This window comes from Macrobrachium nipponense, chromosome 8, assembly GCF_015104395.2.
Source record: "Macrobrachium nipponense isolate FS-2020 chromosome 8, ASM1510439v2, whole genome shotgun sequence".
Lineage (NCBI taxonomy): Eukaryota > Metazoa > Arthropoda > Malacostraca > Decapoda > Palaemonidae > Macrobrachium > Macrobrachium nipponense.
The window spans coordinates 67,587,502-67,612,653 of record NC_087203.1 but is presented as its reverse complement, the minus strand read 5'-3'; the positions used below and the strand labels follow the sequence as shown (position 1 = coordinate 67,612,653).

General features: G+C 38.2%; 1 protein-coding gene across 1 annotated transcript in view; it reads left to right on the top strand.

Moving 5' to 3' along the window:
• LOC135222818 (COP9 signalosome complex subunit 7b-like) overlaps positions 1 to 25,152 on the top strand; it is a 58,737-nt gene that overhangs the window by 26,361 nt on the left and 7,224 nt on the right. Inside the window, 2 exon segments of the mRNA XM_064261126.1 lie at positions 5,541 to 5,650; positions 5,881 to 5,991. Of these exon segments, the coding sequence (XP_064117196.1) occupies positions 5,541 to 5,650; positions 5,881 to 5,991 (221 nt within the window).

The following is a 25,152-nucleotide window of genomic DNA, read 5'->3' as shown; positions in this document are numbered from 1 at the left end:
AATATAAGAGTTTTAGCTTACAATTGCGTTTTCGACCATTTCGGTCGAGTCAAAGTTGACCGAAGGTTGAAATTTTGGCACTTATCGTTATTTATATAAAAATATTTCAAAACTGATAAAAGCTACAACCATGAGTTGTTTTTAGTTGTATTCTATATGAAATTGCACACATTTTCATACATAATACTCCATGTAACGGCTAATATAAAATGGTGCAAAAATTATGTCCAAGTGACAAAATAATTTCTGAGTTGTGTCGCTGATGTTTTTTAGTGCGAGAAGAAAGAAATTCACGCTTGGGCGCCTGCGTAACAATTGTAAACAAAACAACGCCTTGATCCGTGAGCTCCCAGCACCCAACAGACAATTTATATCGACGTTTAATACGTCCAATTGGCGTTAAAGGGTTAATCACCTTGGAGAGTAGCCACATTCCACACTCCTTCCCAAGCCAGTTGTTTTGTTTGCTTGTTATTTCTTCACATTTTAGAGTGTGTGTCTGTCCTTTGATCATGGATTCCTCCAAGAGTTCCAAGCCCTATCAACATACGTGTATGGGAGTTCATGAATTTCTGTGTTCCTGGTTTTTGGCTTCTGTTACAGATCCCCATTCGACTTCGAGTAGGTGCTGTGTGAATTTTTTTATTATCTCTAATCTGTGCTCGGAATGTCGTTCCTGGCCTATATATCAGTTAAGGGCTTTCTATAAGAGGAGGGATCAACTTCAGGTATCGACTTGTCCTCGTTGGGAAGGTTTTTTGCCTCCCCAAGTGGACATTTCAGCATCTCCTTCTGCCAGGAGTGTTCCTCGTGCATCTTTAGTTCCTGTGTCCCCGTCCTTTTTGGAAGTATCGGGGAGTGCACAGGAAATGTAGTTTTATGTTTAATGAGGCCCCTCTTGTGGGAAATAATCACACTCCCTCAGGAGAGGAGGCTCCCCCTCCAGCTTCCTGTGTTTCAGATTTGGAGTCCAACAAAATGGCGGCGGTTTGGGCATTCTTAGGCCTACGGGTTCACCCTCTTTGGATGGCTTGCTGGCACATTTCTGTCTGCTTGCCAGCCTCTCCCAGTCCCACTGGCAGTCCCCCTCCTCCTGGCCTACACTACTTGGGTATGTGTCTGATGCCTTCAAGTGGACCAGAGCAGTCAACAACATTGTCTGCTGGATCACTGCTTATCTCCCTGCGAGTGAGGATATTGGCTCGTGCTGCCATGTCCAATGTCTTGACAACACTCCCATCTTCCACTTAGCCTGTGGCGTTGGTTCACTCCATTTCAGGCTGTGACGTCATTACCATCCATGTCCCTGTCATCTGCTCTGCCTCCCTCAGAGATGTTCTTTCGGGCGAATAGAAGAAATATTGCATTTTCTTATACGGATCAATGTTTTAGGCTTATTGAGTTACGTTAACTAATTACCCCGTAACTACGAAAGTAAGAGGAATTTTGACGAAATATTTCGTATACATATTCTCAGTTGCCATATGAAGCTCCATGAATTTTTTCATGACTGCATTTTTCGCCCTATACCCCCATATGTAAGGGTTCCGGCCGGCCCCCTTAAGTTTCTCTTTGGTTTTTAAGAAGAATGTGGCTGTTCATAGAATTTTGAACGCTGTTCTTGGCTACATCAAACTATGTTCACTTCCTTTTATTTGAAGGATATTGCCCACAGGTCCTTGGACACGTTTTCCTTGGGTCCTGTGGTGGCTGCCCAACGGGTTGTGTAGCTCATTTTAGCCCCTGACGGGGCAATTTCTATCTTGCCTAAGATGTTTGTGTGGAGGAGAGAAAGAGTGAGTTGACATGTCTCTTTCTCTTTGTTCCCTTTTTCTTCCTTTGGGCAGGTCTAATAATAGACACATCATACGCTGGAACTGGTCTGATACAGGTGAGTTTGGTAGTCATACTGGCGATAGTTATTTGTCATGTTCCTATACAACAATAGACAAATCTACTTCTCAGTAGGATATGCTCCTCCATCTAGCAAGGGAGTCGGGAGTGGTGGCAAATCCCTGTGGCCTGAAAGGTTTGTTGCTGGAACAGACAAAGTTCTCCTGCAAAGTTCTTATCTTCCACTAGTGCAATGACTCTGGCCATACCACATCGTACTGAACCCAACAGACTGAGTTTTTGAGTATTCATCTACCTATTCTCTCGCAGGCTGTGACCCTCTCCTTTAGAAATCATTCTTCTAAGAAGGAGGGTTGGGTGAGCAGAACCCCCAGCTGGTTCAGGTTATACATCTACCTCCCTTCAAGTATAAGTCTATCCTATTGTTAGAACCAAAGGTTTGTTCAGCGAATGAACAAATGGCAAATTTTTAATCAATTTGCATTTTTCATTGCTTACAAACCTGAGGTCTTAAAATTATACTGCCCTCTTCTAGCCACACCTCTCATGTACAGGGTTGGAAGAAAGACTGATGTGTCACAAGTTTGTAAGCTTGGTAGGTGACCAGCTTCCACCTCATATACGTATGGATTACCAGATGCCATGGATTCCTTGCTTACAATCTTTGATTGTTTTTAACTGGTTTCCTGCTGGAACTAGAAGATTATCCTACTTTTAAGATCTCTGGTTTGTAAGGTATGAAAAATACAAATTGATTAAAAATTTGCCATTTTATACTTGCCAAAGCTAGTGAAATTCATTACATTATTCAAAATTTGTGTAACTTTCATGGGGTACCAGCTATGGTTATTGATTACTTTGCTGATCTCTACAGGAGTACTAATTATGTAGTGTACTTTGATTTGCTCATTGTAAGCAGAGTTAAAGATGATTATTATTATTATTTTTTTTTTTGGTCTATCAAAGTCATCCTATTTGACTGAGTGGTTTTTATATTGTGGGGTTCCCGGTTGCATCTTGCCTCCTTAGGAATCCATCACTTTTCTTACCATGGAGTCAACATTACTAGAGACATAGGTACTTGAGGTGATTACTCAGTTGTATTCCTTGCTCCCAAGTTCTGTTACAAAGACTGTACACCATAGGGCGCACGACATCAAAGGCTTAAGTTTCTCTTTGGATTTTAAGAAGAATGTGGCTGTTCATAGAATTTTGAACGCTGGTTTTTGGCTACATCAAACTATGTTCACTTCCTTTTATTTGAAGGATATTGCCCACAGGTCCTTGGACACGTTTTCCTACTAGAATTTAATGACACTTGCCATCTTGTTGTTACAGAAACCAGCCTGTTCTCTGGCAAAAGGAGCCCTGCAGTAGATGCACTTTTGCTTGAGTTCTAACAGAGTAATAAATGAACACAAGAAATAGGTAGGGAAGCATGTGTGCAAGACCTGAGAAAACAGGGTCCTGTTCTAAAGAGTAAGTAGTTTTGATATCAGCCTAGTGATATTATTAGTATAGTTTAGAACAGGCTTTTGTCATTTCTGGACTACCTGATACTCAGGGTGGTTGATATTACTGTGGACAGTGTGGTGACTTGCATACTTAAGAAATAAAAAATTATGTGGTCAGAACCATATTAGAGTGACTCAGAGCACTCCACACTTGTTCTAGCTAATATATCAATGCCTGTAGAGACTATGAAATTTAGTAGAGATGCTTCTCACAGGTGCAGCATTTTTCAGTAACAACAGAAATGATTGGAAAGGATGCCTCAGCCTCCCTGTCCACTAGGTCAGCTCCCTTCATTTCTAGTGAATGGACTCAGAGTTATTATGGAGCTCTGGCCTTGTCAAGGGAGCTAAATCCTCTGCCAGTATGGTAAAGGCTCAACAGACGGCTCAGTCTTTGGGATCTGATCTATCAAATGGCATTAACAAGAATTTTATCCAACCTCAAATGTTTACAACAGGCTTTTACAATGCTCAGTGGAACCAGTGTAGGAGCTGTTGGTAAATTTTTGGGGCAGTTGTTAGGCATTGTAACAAACAGTGAAGTCCCATTTTGGCAAATTTTGAATTTGACAGTCTTCAAAAACAGCAAAGGTGCGGGTTTTGGACAGTAAAGCATACAAACAAAAATTATCCTCCTCTGACAGCCAGCAATGAACTTCATACTCTGAGCCACTCAAATATGGTTCTGACTGCATAATTTTTTATTTCTTAAGTATGCAAGTCACCACATTATCCACAGTAATGTCAACCACCCTGAGTATTAGGTGGTTCAGAAATGTCAAAAGCCTGTTCTCAACTATGCCATTAATACCACTAAGTTGATATCAAAACTATTTACTCTTTAGAACAGGACCATGTTTTCTCAAGGTCTTGCACACATTCTTCCCTACCTATTGCTAATGTGTTCATTTATTACGCTGTTAGAACTCAAGCAAAAGTGTATCTACTGCAGGGCTCCTTTTGCCAGAGAACAGGCTGGTTTCTGTATCAACAAGATGGCAAGTGTCACTATTGCAAAAGTCTCATGTAATCTGGTATCAAGTGGCACTTGAAAATGGTTCTGTTGAAAATTGTGAAGTTCACAGTAAACCTTTGATACAAGCTAATGCGAGGCACTAAAAACTTTTGAAAAACCCGTTGTAAATTATTGAGACAGGTTAGCTTCTCTGAAGTTTTCTGTCAGCAATCATTCATTAAAGGGGGTTTGTTGTAAGTGGGCCAGTCTCTGAGACTAAATTTCATCAGGAAACTATTGAGTCCAGAAAGACAGGATGGGACAGTAATGTTGACTCCTGACAGATTTTGTGTGATCTGAAAGGGAATGCTATTAATCAGTATTAACAGAGTAAAATCTTATCACATTTAAGCTCAGGTTATTGAAGGTGTCACTTGCCTTTTCCTTTTTTCCTTGTCACTTGTTAAGATTTGTGACAAATGGAAGATATATAGGTCACTAATTTGTCTATGATTTCTATTCTTAATGAAGGATGATAATACAAACTAGTCAGTTTGATGTCACAAATTAATAATGTATGGATAATATATTTGTTACTGTCTGCTGCAAGGATTTGGGTAGTACAAAACCTTGTGGCCCTCTGAATGCCATTCTGAAAGTGAAATTCTGTTGTAAACAATTATGTGGTTTTCTGCAGTAGACCTAGTTTCCATGACAACTTAAATTATGAAGTTTATAGATACAGAATACGAGCTTGTCAGTGGATGTCATATGCAGGAGAACACAGGAGACAGATGCCTTCTTCCCATTCAGTTACATTATTTGACAGTTATACAGCTGTAGGTTTATTTATTGCTGGGAGAGAGATATTTTTTATAGAAATAACAGTTTCAGACATTAGGTAATTTTTTTTTAAAATCCACATTATTGTTTGGTTCCTAAGACAAGGAAAAGAATTAGCTGTAGAGGGTGGGATTGGGTCTTGTCATTAATTTCCAATTTGCTCATTTCCAGTTGGCAGTACAGAGCTTGGTGTATCTTTTTAGACTTGTAATAAGGTATTTTTAGAATAGTTTCTGTAAATATTGTATTTTCATTTATTTATAGTATATTATTTTTTTTATCTTATGATTTCTATTGCTGGTAGGAAACTGTCAGAATATTAGTGCAAGATGATCTAATCTTCTCCAGATTATAATGATAACTCTTTTTTTCAGATATTGTTCATGGAAAACTTGATCAAAAGAATGGTATTCTTGAGCTAGACTATGCAATTGGTCGTGATATCAAACCTGAAGATTTGCCAAATATAATAAATACTTTACAAGTCAGTATACATTTTTTCTTCTTTTTTGTAAAATTAACTGCATCTTCAAAAATTGTGTATCATGAGGATAACTGACCTTAAATAAGAGCAACTTGTCATAACTTGTATTTTCACAATTGTTGCCATTATGTAGTTGCATACTGCTGTAGGTTTAGTAAATGATGATCGATTTTATTTTCTTTTATGAAATTCAAGGACATTTTTAAATTTTTTACATTTTCCCCTCACAGTCTTGGTGTGATACATGTGATACCATGCTTTCAAACATAGACCAGCTCATTACGAGAGCTAATTCAGATAAAGATGCTCATCTTAAGCACAGGAATTCACTAGAGACTGAGGTAAAGTATAATTATATTCTTTTTAGTAAAAAACCTAGAAGGTTTTCTAAAACAAGGTCACAAGTGTTCCACTGGTCATGGCTAGATCCAGAATCAGGAGGCTTATAGGTTTTGTTGCTGTTAGAAAAAGATGGCATTTTTTTTTTGTCTTTTAGCAGACCAGGCTTATAAAGTTAGGTTTGTAGCCATTCTAGGTCATAATACATATATCTGTAATTGCATGTCATAAAACATACTACCAAGCTGAGTGTAAAATGTAGCTTATCAGGCCAGGCTTCTATCTTAGATATAGGGTATGTTTATCTATATTGTAAAACAAACACAAGATGTATAGTGTATATATATATATGTAACATGTCCATGGTAACCCTTGTGGCCCAGAAACTGATTCGTAACCCCTTTGTAAACTCCTGTGTCATAAATGAATACTGTTACATTAAATGAGGTGAAAATTGGAACAATTAGGTGGATGAAAAATTCAAAGCATTGCAGCTCTAGACCTAAAAGACACTGCAAAGAACCAGTAGCACCTACAGCACACTGAATAAGTAACATTTTTAATTATTAATGTACCTCCAGACTGAGAGCAAACTTCCATAAAGCCAAGGAAAGAAACTTATGAACAGATATGTACATACAAAACTAGCTCACGTTTCAATTTAGTCTTATCTCCTTGGTTATGTTCATTGTCTCATTTATCAAAAAATGACTGTCTTTTATTTAACCTTTAAACGCCGATTGGACGTATTATACGTTGACTAAAATTGTCTCGGGTGCTTAACCCTCTTACGCCAAAGGGGTATAATAAAAATTGTCTCCTGTATGCCGGGGGGGGGTCTCGGAGTGAGCGCGGAAGCGGAAAAAATATTTTTTCCAAAAAATCACAGCGCGCTTAGTTTTCAAGATTAAGAGTTCATTTATGGCTCCTTTTTTTGTCATTGGCTGAAGTTTAGTATGCAACCATCAGAAATGAAAAAAATATCATTATCATATATAAATAATGCTATATATGATAGTGCAAAAACTAAATTTCATATATAATTGTATTCAAATCACGCTGTGAACAAAACGGTTAAAGCTAAAGAATTAATTTTTTTTCGTTGTATTTTACACTAAATTGCACTCATTTTGGTATATAACACATTGCAAAACGATCAAAGCAACACAGAGAAAATATTATCACAAAATGATGCATGAATTCGTAACGCTCGGACATAAAAATTTTTTTTTCTTTCAAAAATTCACCATAACTAAATATTGTTCTAGAGACTTCCAATTTGTTTCAAAATGAAGATAAATGATTGAATATTACTATACTGTAAGAGTTTTAGCTTACAATTGCAGTTTTCGACGATTTCAGAAGAGTTAAAATTGACCGAATGTCGAAATTTTTATATATATTTATTTATATGCAAATATTACGAAAATGAGAAAAGCTACAACCTTCAATTATTTTTTTTTGTATTCTGCATGAAATTGTGCACATTTTCATATATAAAACTCTATGAAACGCCTAATATGAAACGGAGCAAATATGAGAATGCGACGTATGCATTTCGGAGATTTGCGGCGGAGAATCCGCGCGTGGAGGGAAGGAAAGTTTTTTTTTTTAATTTCACCATAAATTTAAATATTGTGCTAGAGACTTCAAATTTGTTTCAAAATGAAGATAAATGACTGAATATTACTAGACTGTAAGAGTTTTAGCTTGCAAATACATTTTTTTGACCATTTTGGTAGAGTCAAAGTTGACCGAACGTGGTTTTTTTCTATTTATCATGATTTATATGCAAATATTTAGAAAATGAGAAAAGCTACAACCTTCAATTATTTTTTGTTGTATTCTACATAAAATTGCACACATTTTCATATATAAAACTTTATGTAACGGCTAATTTAAAATGGTGCAAACATTACGACAATCGCACGTATGATTTTTTCGGAAGAGTTACCGTGCGGACGTAAGGAAAATGTTTTTTTTTCATAAATTCACCATAAATTGAAATATTGTCGTAGAGACTTCCAATTTGTTGCAAAATGAAGGTATATGATTGAATATTACTAGAATATAAGAGTTTAGCTTACAATTGCGTTTTTCAACCATTTCAGTAGAGTCAAAGTTGACCATAGGTTGAAATTTTGGCACTTATCGTTATTTATATGAAAATATTTCAAAACTGATAAAAGCTACAACCATGAGTTGTTTTTAGTTATATTGTGCATGAAATTTTGCACATTTCCATATATGTATAAAACTTTATGTAACGGCTAATTTAAAATGGTGCAAACATTACGACAATCGCACGAAAAAATTTTATCAAAAGAGTTACCGCGCGGACGTAAGGAAAAAGTTTTGTTTCATAAATTCACCATAAATCGAAATATTGTGCTAGAGACTTCCAATTTGTTGCAAAATTAAGGTAAATGATTGAATATTACTAGAATATAAGAGTTTTAGCTTACAATTGTGTTTTTTGACCATTTCGGAAGAGTCAAAGTTGACCGAAGGTTGAAATTTTGGCACTTATCGTTATTTATATGAAAATATTTCAAAACTGATAAAAGCTACAATCATGAGTATTTTTTTGTTGTATTCTACAGAAAATTGTGCACATTTTTATATATAATACTCCATGTAACGGCTAATTTAAATTGGTGCAAAAATTATGTCAAAGTGACAAAATAATTCTGAGATATGTCACAGATACTTTTTAGTGTGATAAGAAAGAAATTCGCGCTTGCGCGCCTGCGTAACGATTGTAAACAAAACAACGCCTTGATCCGTGAGCTCCCAGCATCCCCCAAGGTACGTGATTCAAGAGTTTTCACCTGGTAGGCCTATAAGTATTTTTCCGCGAATCTTTAAAAAAATTTTATCGACGTACCATACGTCCAATCGGCACCCGACAGACAATTTATGTTGACGTTTAATACGTCCAGTCGGCGTAAGAGGGTTAATTGACGTACGATGCATCGACTACAAAAAGTTGTTTTAAATATTTGCAGAAAAATAGTTATAGGCCTAGTTTGCGAAAAATTTTAAATCACGCTCCTTGAGGGATACTGGTTGTTCACAGATCAAGCTGCTGTTTTGTTTACAAGCGTTACTCAGGTGCACATGTGCGAATTTCTTTCTTCTCGCACTAAAAAGCATCAGCGACACATCTCAGAAATTCTTTTGTCACTTTGTTGTAATTTTTGCACCATTTTATATTAGCCGTTAAATAGAGGTTTATATATGAAAATGTGTGCAATTTCATGTAGAATACAACCAAAAACATCTCATGGTTGTAGCTTTTATCAGTTTTGAAATATTTTCATATAAATCACGATAAGTGCCAAAATTTCAACCTTCAGTCTACTTTGATTCGATCAAAATGGTCGAAAAACGCAATTGTAAACTAAAACTCTTACATTCTAGTAATATTCAATCATTTACCTTCATTTTGCAACAAATTGGAAGTCTCTAGCACAAAATTTCAATTTATGGTGAATTTTTGAAAAACACATTTTCCTTACGTCCGTGTGCTAACTCTGCCGAAAATCTCAGAAATTTTTTTGTCAGTTTGTCGTAATGTTTGCACGGTTTTTATTAGCCGTTACATAAAGTTTTATATATAAAAATGTGCGCAATTTCATGCAGAATACAATGAAAAACAACCCATGGTTGTAGCTTTTATCAGTTTTGAAATATTTTCATATAAATCACAATAAGTGCCAAAATTTTAACCTTTGGTCAACTTTGACTCGACCGGAATGGTTGAAAAACACAATTGTAAGCAAAAACTCTTACATTCCAGTAATATTCAATCATTTACCTTCATTTTGAAACAAATTGAAAGTCTCTAGTACAATATTTTGATTTATGGTGAATTTTTGAAAAAAACTGTTTTATTACGTCCGCGCGGTAACTGCCGAAAATCACGGAAATTCTTTCGTCAGTTTGTGGTAATGTTTGCACCGTTTTATATTAACCGTTACATAAAGTTTTATATATGAAAATGTGCACAATTTCATGCAGAATACAACAAAAGTCAACCCATGGTTGTAGCTTTTATCAGTTTTGAAATATTTTCATATAAATCATAAGTGCCAAAATTTCAACCTTCGGTCAACTTTGACTCAACCAAAATTGTCGAAAAACGCAATTGTAAGCTAAAACTCTTACATTCCCATAATATAAAATCATTTACCTTCATTTTGCAACAAATTGGAAGTCTGTAGCACAATATTTCAATTTATGGTGAATTTTTGAAAAACACTTTTTCCTTACGTCCGCGCGGTAACTCTGCCGAAAAATCAGCAATTCTTTTGTCAGTTTGTCATAATGTTTGCTCCTTTTTATATTAGCCATTACATACAGTTTTATATATGAAAATGTGCACAATTTCATGTAGAATACAACAAAAAACCACCCATGGTTGTAGCTTTTAACAGTTTTGAAATATTTTCATATAAATCATGCTAAGTGCCCAAATTTCAACCTTCGGTCAATTTTAACTCGATCGAAATAGTTGAAAAATGCAGTTGTAAGCTAAAACTCTTACATTCTAGTAATATTCAATCATTTACCTTCATTTTGCAACAAATTGGAAGTCTCTAGCACAATATTTCGATTTATGGTGGATTTTCGAAAAAAAACTTTCTTTAAGAAAATCTCAGAAATTCTTTCGTCAGATTGTCATAATGTTTGCTCCGTTTTATGTTAGCCGTTACATAAAGTTTTATATTTGAAAATGTGTGCAGTTTCATGAAGAATACAACAAAAAACAACCCATGGTTGTAGTTTTATCAGTTTTGAAATATTTTCATATAAATCACGATAAGTGCCAAAATTTCAACCTTTGGTAAATTTTAACTTGCCTGAAATGGTCAAAAAAAGCAATTGTAAGCTACAACTTGTGCAGTCTATTAATATTCAATCATTTACCTTCATTTTGCAACAAATTGGAAGTCTCTAGCACAATATTTCTATTTATGGTGAATTTTTGGAAAAAACTCCTTATGTCCGCTCGGTAACTCTGCCGAAAAAATCAGAAATTCTTTCGTCAGTTTGTCATAATGTTTGCACTATTTTATATTAGCCATTACATAAAGTTTTACTTATAAAAATGTGTGCAATTTCATGTAGAATACAACAAAAAATAACCCATGGTTGTAGCTTTTAACAGTTTTGAAATATTTTCATATAAATAACGATGTGCTAAAATTTCAACCTTCAGTCAACTTTGATGTGACCAAAATGGTTGAAAAACACAATTGTAAGCTAAAACTCTTACATTTTAGTAATATTAAATCATTTACCTTCATTTTGCAACAAATTGGAAGTCTCTAGCACAATATTTTGATTTATGGTGAATTTTTGAAAAAAAACTTTTTCCTTACGTCCACGCGGTAACTGCCGTAAAAATCAGAAATTCTTTCGTCAGATTGTCGTAATGTTTGCACCGTTTTATATTAGCCATTACATAAAGTTTTATACATGAAAATATGTGCAATTTCATGTAGAATACAATAAAAAATAACCCATGGTTGTAGCTTTTATCAGTTTTGAATTATTTTCATTTAAATCACGATAAGTGCCAAAATTTCAACCTTCGGTCAACTTTGACTGGACTGAAATGGTTGAAAAATGCAATTGTAAGCTAAAAATTTTACATTCGAGTAATATTCAATCATTTACCTTCATTTTGCAACAAATTGGAAGTCTCTAGCACAATATTTTGATTTATGGTGAATTTTTGAAAAAACTTTTTCCTTATGTCCGCTCGGTAACTCTGCCAAAAAAATCAGAAATTCTTTCGTCAGATTGTCGTAATGTTTGCACCATTTTATATTAGCCGTTACATAAAGTATTATATATGAAAATGTGCGCAATTTCATGTAAAATACAAGAAAAAATAACTCATGGTTGTAGCTTTTATCAGTTTTTGAAATATTTTCATATAAATCACGATAAATAGAAAAAATTTCAACCTTCGGTCAATTTAACTCCACCGAAATGGTTGAAAACTGCAGTTGTAAGCTAAAACACTTACAGTCTAGTAATATTCAATCAATTACCTTCATTTTGCAACAAATTGGAAGTCTCTAGCACAATATTTTGATTTATGGTGAATTTTTGAAGAAAAATTTATTATGTCTGTGCGTTACGAATTGATGCCTCATGTTGTGATAATATTTTCTCTGTGTTGCTTTGATCGTTTTACAATTTGTTATATACCAAAATCATTGCAATTTAGTGTACAATACAACAACAAAAATTAACTCATTAGTTTTAACCGTTTTGCTCGCAGCGTGATTTGTATACAATTATATATGAAATTTTTTTTGCGCTGTCATATATTTCATTATTTATATATGATAATGATTTCTTTTTCATTTCTGATGGTTGCATACTAAACTTCAGCCAATGACAAAAAAGAAGCCAAAAATGAACTCTTAATCTTAAAAACTAAGCATGCTGTGATTTTTTGGAAAAAAAATTTTTCTGCTTCGCCGCTAACTCCCAAACGCTGCCGGCATACGGGAGACACTTTGGTAAATAGCGGCTTGGCGTTTAAGGGTTAAAGGCCTAGCAGCCTTTAGTGCTTGGCTTGTAAGCCTGAATTTCATTATGCAATCCAGTCTCTGTCTCTCATGTTTTTTCTAGCATTTACCATTATTGTTGTTATCATAACACCCAGCTTCTACAATAAGCATCTCCACTCTATCCACGTCAAGAGCTTGTACAGTTTCCAAAACTGTAGCGACAAATTTCAGAGGATTTCGTTTGAAATTCACTAACTGGCAACTACAACTCGTAGCTCAAGCAAAATAAAGCTAACATATGATGCACAAATATCAAATCTATGATATTTATAACAATCATAAGAAAAAATTACGATAATAGTAATTATTTTAAAGTATTGTGCTTACTTCAAACTATAGAAACGAAACATTTTGAAATTCTCGTTTAACAAGGAATACCAACATACCAATGTATATTTCGAGCAATGTGGAAACAAATATTTAATATCATAGTGTATTATCAATTATTTTAGCGAAGATGTATAGAACCATGCAAGTATCAATAGAATGTAAAGGGGAAATCTCCGCGACATTTAACATAATCAACCATGAATGTACCTAGATTCAATAGAGAAGTTGGGTTTGGTTGGTAGTTCTGATTCTAACTTCTAGGACCGAGCATAAGACACCATCTTCGAGAAAGGCTCTAACTGCTGCTGCTACCTTCAGGTGACTAGGCCTAGTTCCGGGCATTGCAAGGCTTATAATGCAGGGCCACTGTCTGTTATTTAGGCAAAGATAGAACCTTCAGGACCGATACCAGGACCTGTCCTTGCACCTGGGAAACAGACTCGTTATACAAAAAATAAGAAAGACAGTCGCAAGCAACCAGAATACCCGTAATATCACCACCTGGTTAAGTAGGGAGACGAAAGACCCTAACCACCCCTCCCCCCCACCTCTACCTCTACCCACAAAACTTTGAATCATATCCCAACCGTGAAATTTAAGACTGAATTTGCGCAAGTGGGCGTATCATAAGAGAGTGATATCACCCAAATTCATATTTCCGCGGACAACCAGTAATCAGTTCAATCCAGTCAAGCATTATTGTATAACAGAAATTTATGAGTTTTTTGTGGAGATATATATTATATATATATATATATATATATATATATATATATATATATATATATATATATATGTGTGTGTGTGTGTGTGTATATATATATGTATGTATGTATGTATGTAAAGAAGCACCAGAGCATGATCAATAGGCCTAGTGCTTGATTCTTAAAACAGACCTCTGGTTATTCCTGACTAGATAAAAAGGTCCTGAGAGAGAGAGCATAACAGGAGATACTCGAATTAAAATAATGCTCACTAAGCATATTCACACTCAGGATCGTATGGACAAGAATAGTCTCACTTGTGCACTGAAAAAAAAATCTACGAAAATACTTGTTTGGTGCGACCCAGAATGCAATTCCACATGCAAAAATTTGCACAATTGTGAAATTCGATGAAATTATTAACTAACAAGCTGGAAAATATATTTCCTTGATTCTTGAAATAGGCCTAACCATGTAACCAATGCTAAACGCGCGCATATAACTTGGATTTAGTTTTTTTTTTTTTTTTACACCAACTTGTCTTATTTATTAAATATTTCATTTTATCAGATGCTAAACTTCTCTGTGCTTCATCAAAAGAAATCATAACTTTCGATATAATGCTATAAAAGTAGAAAGTTAATTTACAAATATTAGGCCAACGCTTATGCACTCGGTTCCTGCTGCCACTTTATGGTGAACACTTGATATCACACTTTGAGAGCCTCAAATGTTTCTTTGGGGAAAATTTTTTTCTTCTTTTAATAAACAATTATTGAACTAACATTGATCATTCACTGAGGAAATACTTTGTGCGCTCATACAGTTAATCACTGATACGTATTATCAGATAAATAGGATGACAATAATTGGAATAACATATACTAACTGGCAAACCCACGAGTTTCTAAAGAAGTACAATCAATTCTGAGATTTGTCGCTTCACTTCTGGAACTTACTGTACAGAAATTGTAAATGAAATTAAAGAAACTACAAAAATTTTGCCTCTTCCTAGAAGTTGAAGTTACCATAATTTTACAAAAAGTGCAATTTCAGGATGCCCTTTATTTACATTCTCCTATATTGACTTTCTGTTGTGTTTATGTGTTTACTATCATGCCCCTACCCAAAACATCAGTTAGCTTTGAGGGTATTAGCTCCCTGTCTAGCACAAAATGTTTCATTCCTATCCTGGGCCATAAGGGTTAAACTTCATCTAAGAAAAATGCATTTCTTAATTTTAAGCACAAGAGCAAGGTATAGAAGTTATGTAGCATGCCTTTACCATGCTTTGTGTAAAGTGAATGATATACAGTAGGTGTTAATGTGCAAACTTAAGGTTAAGGTATTAAAAAATTGCAAAATCAGACTCCAAAGGGTAGAAACCTTTCTGGGTTATGGAGTTCCTACTTGAGAGAACCTTTTACAGTAAGGCTTTTGCCCATGGAGAAACATACTGAAAACTTTACCTTTCCATTCCTAATAATTGCTGCCTAATTCATTCATACATTCCACAGAAAATGAAGAGGTTGAAGGAAGTTGTTGATGATGATTCAGTGGCTCATAAGGCGGTTGCTAAATTCTACTTCACTCAAGGGGGAAGTAGAGTATAGGGGAGAGGGTCACCAGGGAAATACAGCGATGATTTAACACTGCTCCCTAGTAAACAATTTATTGAGAAGGTCAGCTCATTGCACAGACAGAGGAAGGAGGGTGAAATTATAAGTTGAAAGAAATGGGCAGGGTGCAAAAAGCTTGTTTAACCACCTCACAAAGGCAAAGAGCTGTTTGGTGCTAGTATATCAAAATAAAGTTTTCAATAGCATTATTTGCTTTTCAACAAAGTCCTTCATCCCGAAACTACAAATGATGCTTGGAATTTTAAAACCTCGTGATTAGTTTGCCCAGATAAATGGCCGTTTCTGGGCAATTGATTATTATGAATTTTAAAAGCTAATAACTAATTGTAACATAAACTAAATTCAACATTAACTGAGAATTTTAATATATCTTCAGATTCAGTCAATTTTGAGGTAATAGTAGACATACCTACATCTGTGCTTTGATACTCTAGGATTATCAAAGCCTGTATTACTAAAGTTGATCCTTTGCAACTTGTCACATTCAGTTAAGTTTTGTCTTGTACTAGGTATATATTTAAAACAGGCAAGAGTAAGGAGCGTTATCTAGAGTGAGATTAGAAGTTAAGGGTTCTTTAACCATGGTGCAATAGCTGTAGGATGCTTCATCCTTTTTTTACAAATCTTATCCAATTTCTAGCGAGTTATTTTAATTTATATCATGCATTTTCTCCTTGAATTTCTACCTAGCTCAGGCTCTTAACTAGAGTATTTCCTCTCTCCTGAATTTTGTGGACCTGCCACTTTCTAATCTTACCATGGAATCACAACTAACCCCTCTTTCCTCATGTGCCAACCAAAACCACCTCATTCATTTTTCAACCTTGGTCCTGAAGAACCTTGAGCACTAGCTACGGTGGGCTTTGTAAGGCAGACTGTAAGTGGTATCCAAGAGTGGGAATCATCTCTTTTGACATCATCTGTATTAGTACTTTATTTTGTATCTACCCCTACACCATGTTCATAACATTCAGAAGGCCACAATCTTAATTTCCATTTCATTGATTAACAATCCTTTCTTCTTTATTCACCAATATTGCAGTTCTTTTTAGCTTACTACTATTATAAATACAGGCACTCCCCAGGTTACGACGGGTTCGGGTTACGACGTTCCGAGGTTAAGGCGCTTCTCAATTATATTCATCAGACATTATTTCCAGGGTTACAACGCCTACAACGCTATTCTGGCAGATGAAATATGACACCAAAAATGCAAAATAATCAATATTTGAAGGTTTTTTTTATGAAAAATGCAATAAGAATGCAGTTTACCTAGTTTTCAATGCACCCAAAGCATTAAAAGTAAGGTTTCACTTATATAACTTACCTGGTGGTTACATATAGCTGTCGTCTCCTGACGTCACGGCAGAATTTGAAATTCGCGGTAGCGCTAATGGTTTGACAGGTGATCCCTCTACTCCCGCCCTCTACCGGGAACCATTCCAACAATACATCAGAAGTTTCCTGTTGTCGGAACTGGTAACACGGTTCCTCTGCTGGTTGGAATTTGGATTTGATCATCTTGGTTTTCTCCTTTTGGTGATGTACCTTGAGTTTGCTGATCTTTTTGCTAGCGCTATAGTTATTTTGGTTTTGATATTGTTGTCCTTTTTAGGAATTATTTTGAATTTTTCACGATGTCTGACACCGGCTCTATTCAGTATAGGGTGTGTAGTAGTGGGTGTAAGACTAGACTTCTTACAGCTTCACTTGATCCTCATTCTACTAGCGTTAGTTGTAGGGGACGTGAATGTTCTTTTGAGAATACGTGTGAAGAATGTAAGTCTCTAACATCTCAGGAGTGGAAGGCACTGGGAAAGTATATGAGAAAGTTAGAAAAAGATAGAATCAGAAAGGCTTCACAGAGATCTTCTTCTAAGTCATCTAAGTCAGTGAGTAGCCAGGATATTCCTCTGAATTCTGTTAATCCTGTTCCTATTAACCCCGTAGTGGTTTCTCCTGCCCTCGAATCTGTATCTCCCGATCCCGATCCCGTGTCAGTATTACGAGCCGATATGGACTCTACATTTGTCTCTTTCCTCACCTCTATGCAGAAAATGGGTGAGACAGTGCAAGAAGTGGTAGTTAAGTGTGATAAGTTACTTAGTGCAAGTGTAGTGGAGGAGGTGGCTGTTCGGCCCGTTCGTTCTCCTAGGTCTAGGCCCATGTCAAACTCCCCAGATCCTGGGAGGAGGCATGCCGAAAACCGAAGGGAGGCGAGCGGGATCTGCTCCCGAGCAGCCGCCCCCTCAAGCAATCCTGTAGCCGTATCCCAGGATGCTGTCGCTCACCATTGGAAAGGTGTTGCGAGGAAGTGTTTTTCGTCAAGCGACTCTAGTTCAGATGTTTTCTCTTATAGAGGTTGGCGTAATAAGACTTCTAGACCGCTGAAAAGGTCTCGCGATGTTTCGCCTGCTGCGGTTCCCAAGAAAGTGGCGGTTGCCGAACCTTCTTGTAGTTTTTGGGAGGAGCCTGAAGCCTTTTCTCCGGCGGTTTCGATTTATCGCCCTTCTCTCATAGAAGTGGAGAAGCCGAACACGCACACTCCTTCGGAGCCTTCTCCAGTGCCTCCTCAAGCGATAACTCCTGCGGCTCCAGACGTGTTTGTGGATCATCCTTCTACTCCTCCCGCGCCTTCTACGTCGGTGGATCCTCAACCTTCGGTGTTTGAACAGATGAATGCCAAGTTAGGCAGTATTTTGGAGCTTTTTGGCAAGTCTCTTTCGTCCCCGAATGCGCTCCCGACCGCCTTACATCTTCCGCAGACTACTGTTGAGTCCTCTTCGCAGGCTCCTTTTCAGTCGCCTCTTCAGGCTCAGACTCTCCATGTGACTCCTCTTCAGACGCCGCTTCAGGCGCCTGGTCGGACTCCTTTCCTGACTCCGTCTATGGCGCCACGTCAGGCTCTCGCTCGAGCGCCAGCTCAGCCGCCAGCACGGCCGCCACCTCAGCCGCCAACGCAGCCGCCAGCTCAGCCACCCTGATTCGTCTCAGTACAGGCTCAGACGTCTTCTCCTGCTTTCTCGCACCCTCCTCGGTCACATCAGGGTGTGACTTCGCCGAACAGGATTCCTCTTCCGATGGAATGTTCGCCAGTTTCGTCGAAGGAAGCTTCGGATTTGGAGGAAGAAGGAGAAGTACTTACAGAAAAAGACAAGCATTTGTCGGGGTATAAGCTCCTTTTATGATCCTTCGTTGACAACTTTGGGGATTCTTTTGCGCCTTCCGTTCCAGTTTCTCCTAGTTTGCAGTGGAAAAAGGACAGTAAGCCTGACTCCTCGTCCTCGTTCACGCGTCTCGTCCTCTCGATTTCGGCTAAGAAAGCTATCAAGAAAGTTAACGCTTGGCTTTTGGAGAAGAGGGAACAGGGGAAAAATGTTTTCTGTCTGCCCCCTTCGAGACTTTCGTCAAGGAGCCGTGTCTGGTATGACACTGGAGAAGTTTTTTCCCTGGGTGTGACTGCCTCCGCTCAGGGAGACTTTTCTAGTCTCGTGGACTCTTCGCGTAGATCAGCCCTTAATACTGCTAAGATTTTCTTTTCGGCAAATGAACTGGATCATCTTTGCAAGAGTGTTTTCCGTGTTTTTTGAAGTTGTTAGCTTCCTGGATTGGGCCATTGCTTCGCTGGCCAGGAAAGTCAAGTCATTTGGACTTTTGGAGGAGCAGTTGAAGGATTTTGCCTCGGTACTGGATTGTATCGATAAAGGCATCTGTGATGGAGCTTCGGAGCTCGCTGCCATTTTCGCCTCTGGAGTGTTGAAGAAGAGACAGATTTGGTGCTCCTTCTTGTCGAAAGGGGTCTCATCGAACCAGAAGTCTGCCTTGCTCTTCTCTCCTTTGGACAAGAAGCACCTTTTTCCGCAAGAGATTGTGAGCGAGATCGCTCAATATTTAACACAGAAAGCGACCCAGGATCTTTTATCACAGTCAGTGAAGAAGACCAGGAAGATAGCTCCGGTTCTTTCTGCTTCTCGGAGTGCTCCCTCCACGGAAGCTCCTAAACCATTTCGAGGGAGAGCTCCCGTTCGATCTTTCTCCAGGTTTCGTGGGAGAGGTAGAGCCTCGTCTAAAACCACTCCCTCTTCCATCAAGAAGTAGGCCCGTAGTCCTCCACACAGCAGTAGGAGCCAGATTACACCTTTTCTGGCAGACCTGGTTTCATCTCGGAGCAGATCCTTGGACGGTCCAGGTCCTGAAGGAAGGATACACCATTCCTGTGAATTTGTCAGCTTACTGGGAGAACTCCGAAAAATTTGCTGCCCTCCATCAAGAAGTTCTCGTCTTACTGGCAAAGAGGGCCATAGAGTTAGTGGACTCTCCGCAGGAACCAGGATTTTACAATTGCCTTTTCCTGGTAAAGAAGGCCACGGGGGGTTGGAGACCGGTGTTGGACGTCAGTGCCCTGAACGTCTTTGTCCTGAAGACGAAGTTTTCTATGGAAACGACCCAGTCGGTATTAGCAGCGCTTCATCCTGGAGATTGGATGGTTTCCATAGACCTTCGGGACGCCTATTTTCATATTCCGATTCATTCGGAATCGAGAAGATTCCTGAGATTCGTGTTTCAGGGCCGCATTTACCAGTTCAGGGCCCTCTGCTTTGGCCTGTCGACAGCTCCACAAGTGTTCACCAGAGTTCTGTCGTCAGTAGCAAAGTGGCTTCATCTGGACGGGATACGAATCTCCATGTATCTAGACGATTGGCTTCTCAGGGCAGACAGAAGTGTGTGGAGGACCTACAAAAGACTAAGGCTGACGGACAGCCTAGGTTTGTTAGTAAACAAGGAAAAGTCATGTCTCACTCCTTCTCAGGAGATAGTTTATTTAGGAGTGAGACTGAATTCAGTTCTCTTTCAGGCTTTTCCGTCTCTCCAAAGGATCGACTCTTGCCCAAACAAGATAGACGAATTTCTCGTCAGACAAACTTGCTCGGCGAATCAGTGGATGAGCCTTTTAGGAACCTTGGCCTCAGTAGAGCAATTTGTAAGTCTGGGCAGGCTCAACATGAGACCACTTCAATTTTACTTGAAGCAGAAGTGGCAAAGGAAGAAGTTTCCCAGACTCCTTCGTGTTCCCCATCTCGGAAGGAATGAAACAGGACCTCCTTTGGTGGAAATCAGAAGGAAGGCTAGAGGAAGGCTTGTCTCTAAGCCAGTTGAGCCCCAACCTTACGCTTTTGTCAGACGCATCGGACAAAGGGTGGGGAGCTACTCTGGGGAGAAAGGAAGTGTTGGGACTTTGGCAGATTCACCAGAGAAGCTGGCACATAAATCTAAAAGAGTTGAAGGCGATTCATTTGGCTCTAATGCACTTCAAGAGAGAGGTAAGAGGGAAAGTAGTGCTGGTTCAAGCAGACAACACCACGGCTCTCTCTTACATAAAAAAACAGGGGGGGACACACTCGTTCTCTCTATGCGAGGCAGCGAGAGACCTACTCATTTGGGCGAAAGAGAACAAGGTTGTCTTGAGCACAAGATTTATTCAAGGCTCGAAGAATGTAAAGGCGGACATTCTCAGCAGGAGAGGGCAAGTCCTCTCCACAGAGTGGACGTTACATCCTCAAATATGCAAGAAGCTTTGGGGGATTTGGGGATGTCCTCAGTTGGATCTCTTCGCCACAAACAAGACAGCTCATCTACCACTGTATTGCTCCCCAGTTCCAGACGAGGAGGCGTTTACAGTGGATGCCATGCTTCTGGACTGGTCAAATCTGGATCTGTATGCCTTTCCACCTTTCAAAATGCTAAGATTAGTTCTGGCAAAGTTCAGAGGTCATCAGAACGTCAGGATGACTCTGATAGCCCCCTTTTGGCTGGCCAGGGAATGGTTTCCGGACCTACTACTGCTGTTGACGGACTTTCCGAGAGAGTTACCATTAAGGAAGGATCTACTCAGACAGCCCCACTTTCTGAGGTTCCATCACAACTTGTCCGCTCTTCGACTAGTCGCCTTCAGACTGTCGAGCATCTCCTCAGAGAGAGGATTTTCAAAGAGAGCTTCAAGGGCTATTGCTAGACCCAGAAGAGAATCCTCTGTCGAGTGTACCAAGCTAAGTGGGTCCAATTCAGAGCTTGGTGCAAAGAAGAAGGAATTTTGTCTTCTAAGACCTCTATAGCTCAGTTAGCTAACTTCCTTCTTTTTCTTCGTGAGAATAAGAAGCTTTCTACCCAGACGATTAGGGGTTATAGAGCTATGTTGTCTTCTGTGTTCAGACATCAAGGATTAGACATTTCTAATAATCAAGACCTCTCAGACCTGATTCGTTCCTTTGATACGACCAAGACAAAGGAGTCAAGAACAGTAGCTGGGAACCTGGATGTAGTTCTTAAATGGCTGATGTCAGATAGATTCGAACCGATCTCCTCTAGTTCTTTTAGAGATCTGACTAGGAAGACACTTTTTCTTTGTGCTTTAGCATCAGCTAGAAGAATCAGTGAGCTGCATGCTATTGATAAGAGAGTTGGATTTGCTAAGGGCAATGCCATTTGCTCATCAATGCTGGGTTTTTTGGCAAAGAATGAAAATCCCTCACGTCCTTGGCCTCTTTCTTTCTCTATAAAGAACATTTCGGAGTTAGTGGGCCCTAATGAGCCTGAATGTCTTCTCTGTCCAGTGAGAGCACTTAGACATTATGTGCAAAGAACCAAAGGTATAAGAGGTAAGAGTGATAACCTGTGGTGTTCAGTGAAAGATCCTTCTCGTCCTCTTTCTAAAAATGCGCTCTCCTTCTTTTTAAGGAATTTGATTTCTGAGGCACACGGACAATGTCAGGACTCAGATATCAAAGTGTTTAGTCAAAGCTCATGAAATTAGAGCAGTGTCTACGTCTATGGCCTTTAGACGTAATCTGTCTTTGAAAGACATTATTAAATCTACATATTGGAGAAGCAATTCTGTCTTCGCATCTCATTATCTGACAGATTTGCAAACCACATATGAAAATTGCAGTACATTGGGGCCATTCATTGTGACTGACACGGTATTGGGTGAGGGAGAGAAGGATGTATCCCATCCTCACTAACTTTTCTCCTTGATTATGTTTTTTTGTAGTTTTAAGGTTGTCTGAAGATACAGGGAGTTTTTTGAGTATCTTTCAGTCTTTTAATGTATTGGTGTATTTCTTAATTGGTTGTGGTGATCCCTCGTTTTTCATTGTATTTTGTGGTGATTTGTACTGCGCCCTGAGCAGGGGCATTATAGTCTTGTACGTTACGGCCACGTCCTCAACGGCAAGTACTTATTATTGGGTCCGACACACGGATCCATATATCCTGTCGGTACAATAAAGGCCAGCAGACCACTGAGTCAGCGGTCTTTAAAGGTAAGGAACCAATATCTTCGGATAATTCCAACAGTTGTTATTTTAGCTGCCATTGTCCCACCACCTAAATGTGTCAATCAGCTATATGTAACCACCGGGTAAGTTATTAATAAGTGAAAACCAGGCCCCGAGAAGAGTCTACTTGAGACTCAGAGGTCTGGAAAAACTAACACCTATTAATAATAATATATAAGTGAAAATGACATTTTTATAATAATATAAAGTTTCACTTATACTTACCCGGTGGTTACATAACAAAGCCCGCCCTCCTCCCCTCATATGGACAGGTAGGCATGAAACTTCTGATGTATTGTTGGAATGGTTCCCGGTACCCGGTAGAGGGCGGGAATAGAGGGATCACCTGTCAAACCATTAGCGCTAACCAATGTCGGCGAATTTCAAATTTGCCGTGACGTGCAGGAGAACGACAGCTATATGTAACCACCGGGTAAGTATAAGTGAAACTTTATATTATTATAAAAATATCATTTTTCTTAGGATTTTTTACGATATTCCGGCTAAGACGATTTTCGGCTTATGACGCGTCTCAAGAACGGAACCCCCGTCGTAACCCGGGGACTGCCTGTACTAGTAAAGTATTCTGCGCTTATCCTTGATGAAGATCAGTCTGTCTCAGTGTTTTTGGTTTTCTAAATACTGAAGAATCTCAAAAACAGAGATTGCTAGATTACTTCTGTATCCTTCCAATTTCATTTTTTTTGTTGTTCCTTCATCCACTTTCCTGTAGGAAAGAACTGTCTGCAGTGTGCCTTGCCCAATGTTAATTAACGATACTTGTAGTTCTTTGTAGCATCTCTGGCCCACACCTACATTGCTTTATATCTTCTACCTCTTAGCACTCTTCATTTATTATAGTAAACTATTTTAATTTAGGTTTTCCATAGCTTTGCTCCAGTTTTCACTTCACATAAATCCATGGCCTTCAGTGAACCCTTAGATGTATTTCAGGTTTCACTTCACTTAAATTCATGGCCTTCATTGAGCCTTGTGAAAATCGACAACTGTCTTCCAGTCCTGTTTAGATGCTTTTATATTATTTTCTCTTACTTCCTTCTGCTACACTAGGATACTGATTCTTCTCCTCACATCTTTTTACTTTTACCTCTTGACTCTTCACTTATGAACTTACCATTTTATGACTGAGCCTTGTCTTTTTCTTTCCTTCATTTGGCCATTGTACCCCTGCACTGTTTTCCCAGGTGTTGTGCCTCATACTTATCTCCATTTTTTATTATTTCTATGTTAACTAATTCCTTTTTTTCTTTCCTGAAACCTTTTCTTTGAAATAATTTTTACTTTTTGTTGCATTAGCATACCTTGCTGGTTTGTTTTCAGCAGTGAATCTAGCTGGCTTAATGTTAATATATGTTGGAGGTAGGGGCTGTTCTGCATTGAAAAATTAATTTTTGTGATCAGCTAGAACTTGAATATTGAATGAAAGTGAGAGAATGTATGTAGGAGCTGAGGAAAATCTTTTGAACATTTATAGAGCAAAAGATTTGAAAACAGTACTGCATAGGTGGAAAGGTTTGTGTCCTCCATTTACTAAATTCATTGCTTTTTCTCCTTACAATAATCATATTTTCCACTTATGTGTAATAAATACTGCAAAATTTTAAGGTAATTTGCATTATCCTAGATATTCAAACCAGAAGTTTTGTATATGAATACCTGGCAATAAATGGTACAGTTCTTGAAAGCTTGTTAATACGTATGGTAGTTAACTATTAGATGAGTGAGGGATGGCATACCCACTCATTGTGAAAAGTATTACTCTTTTTTTTTCTGGAAAAAAGAAAGAAAAAGAAATAGTGTGTGGTGTTAGTTAAGAGATTAGATTATAATAAACTTCACCTTTGTATATCTGGGAATAGTGTAGATTTATCTTGAAAATGTGTGATTTGTTCCTGTGGGAATACAAACCTGTCTTTTATATGGAGACTTGTTCCTTAGGTGGGAGATGTTGTCTAGAAGCTAGTGCGTATTTCTCACCTCGAAATATCTTTCCCAACATATGTATGAGCAGGGGAAGGACACGTCACCACCTGTGTACATCCTGGGATGAGATGTCGAGGATGAAAGGGCCCTGTGCCAGAATATGACTTGTTTATAACCCTCACTTTTGGGAAAAATAATTTAGGTTTCTGTTATAAGAGGGTTAGACCAGCTTAAAAGGTAGCATTATGTCATGGAATCCCAGACATATATTGTACCCCTCATTACATGAAGGATAGTGAGTCACATCTGCTGGACTAACCAAAGCTGAAGATTGGAAGTTCTGTTGTGTAACTAACTTGCATCTGGCCCCTCCAACAAGAATATGACTGTTGGGCAGAAGATTAGAGTGAAACACCTGTTAGTCTTTCATCTAACTTTTCACCATCATTAATTTGGCAGTTACAAAACAGTGAGCAGCCATCACATCTTCAGAACACATCCAAGGACTTGAGGGTAATTTCTTACCGGTAGAATGAGGTAAAGGTGGTTTGGTGATGCCAAACAACTGCCCTCAGTACCTGTGCCCGTAAGGGGGTAGCCCCATCAGTGGATCTCATG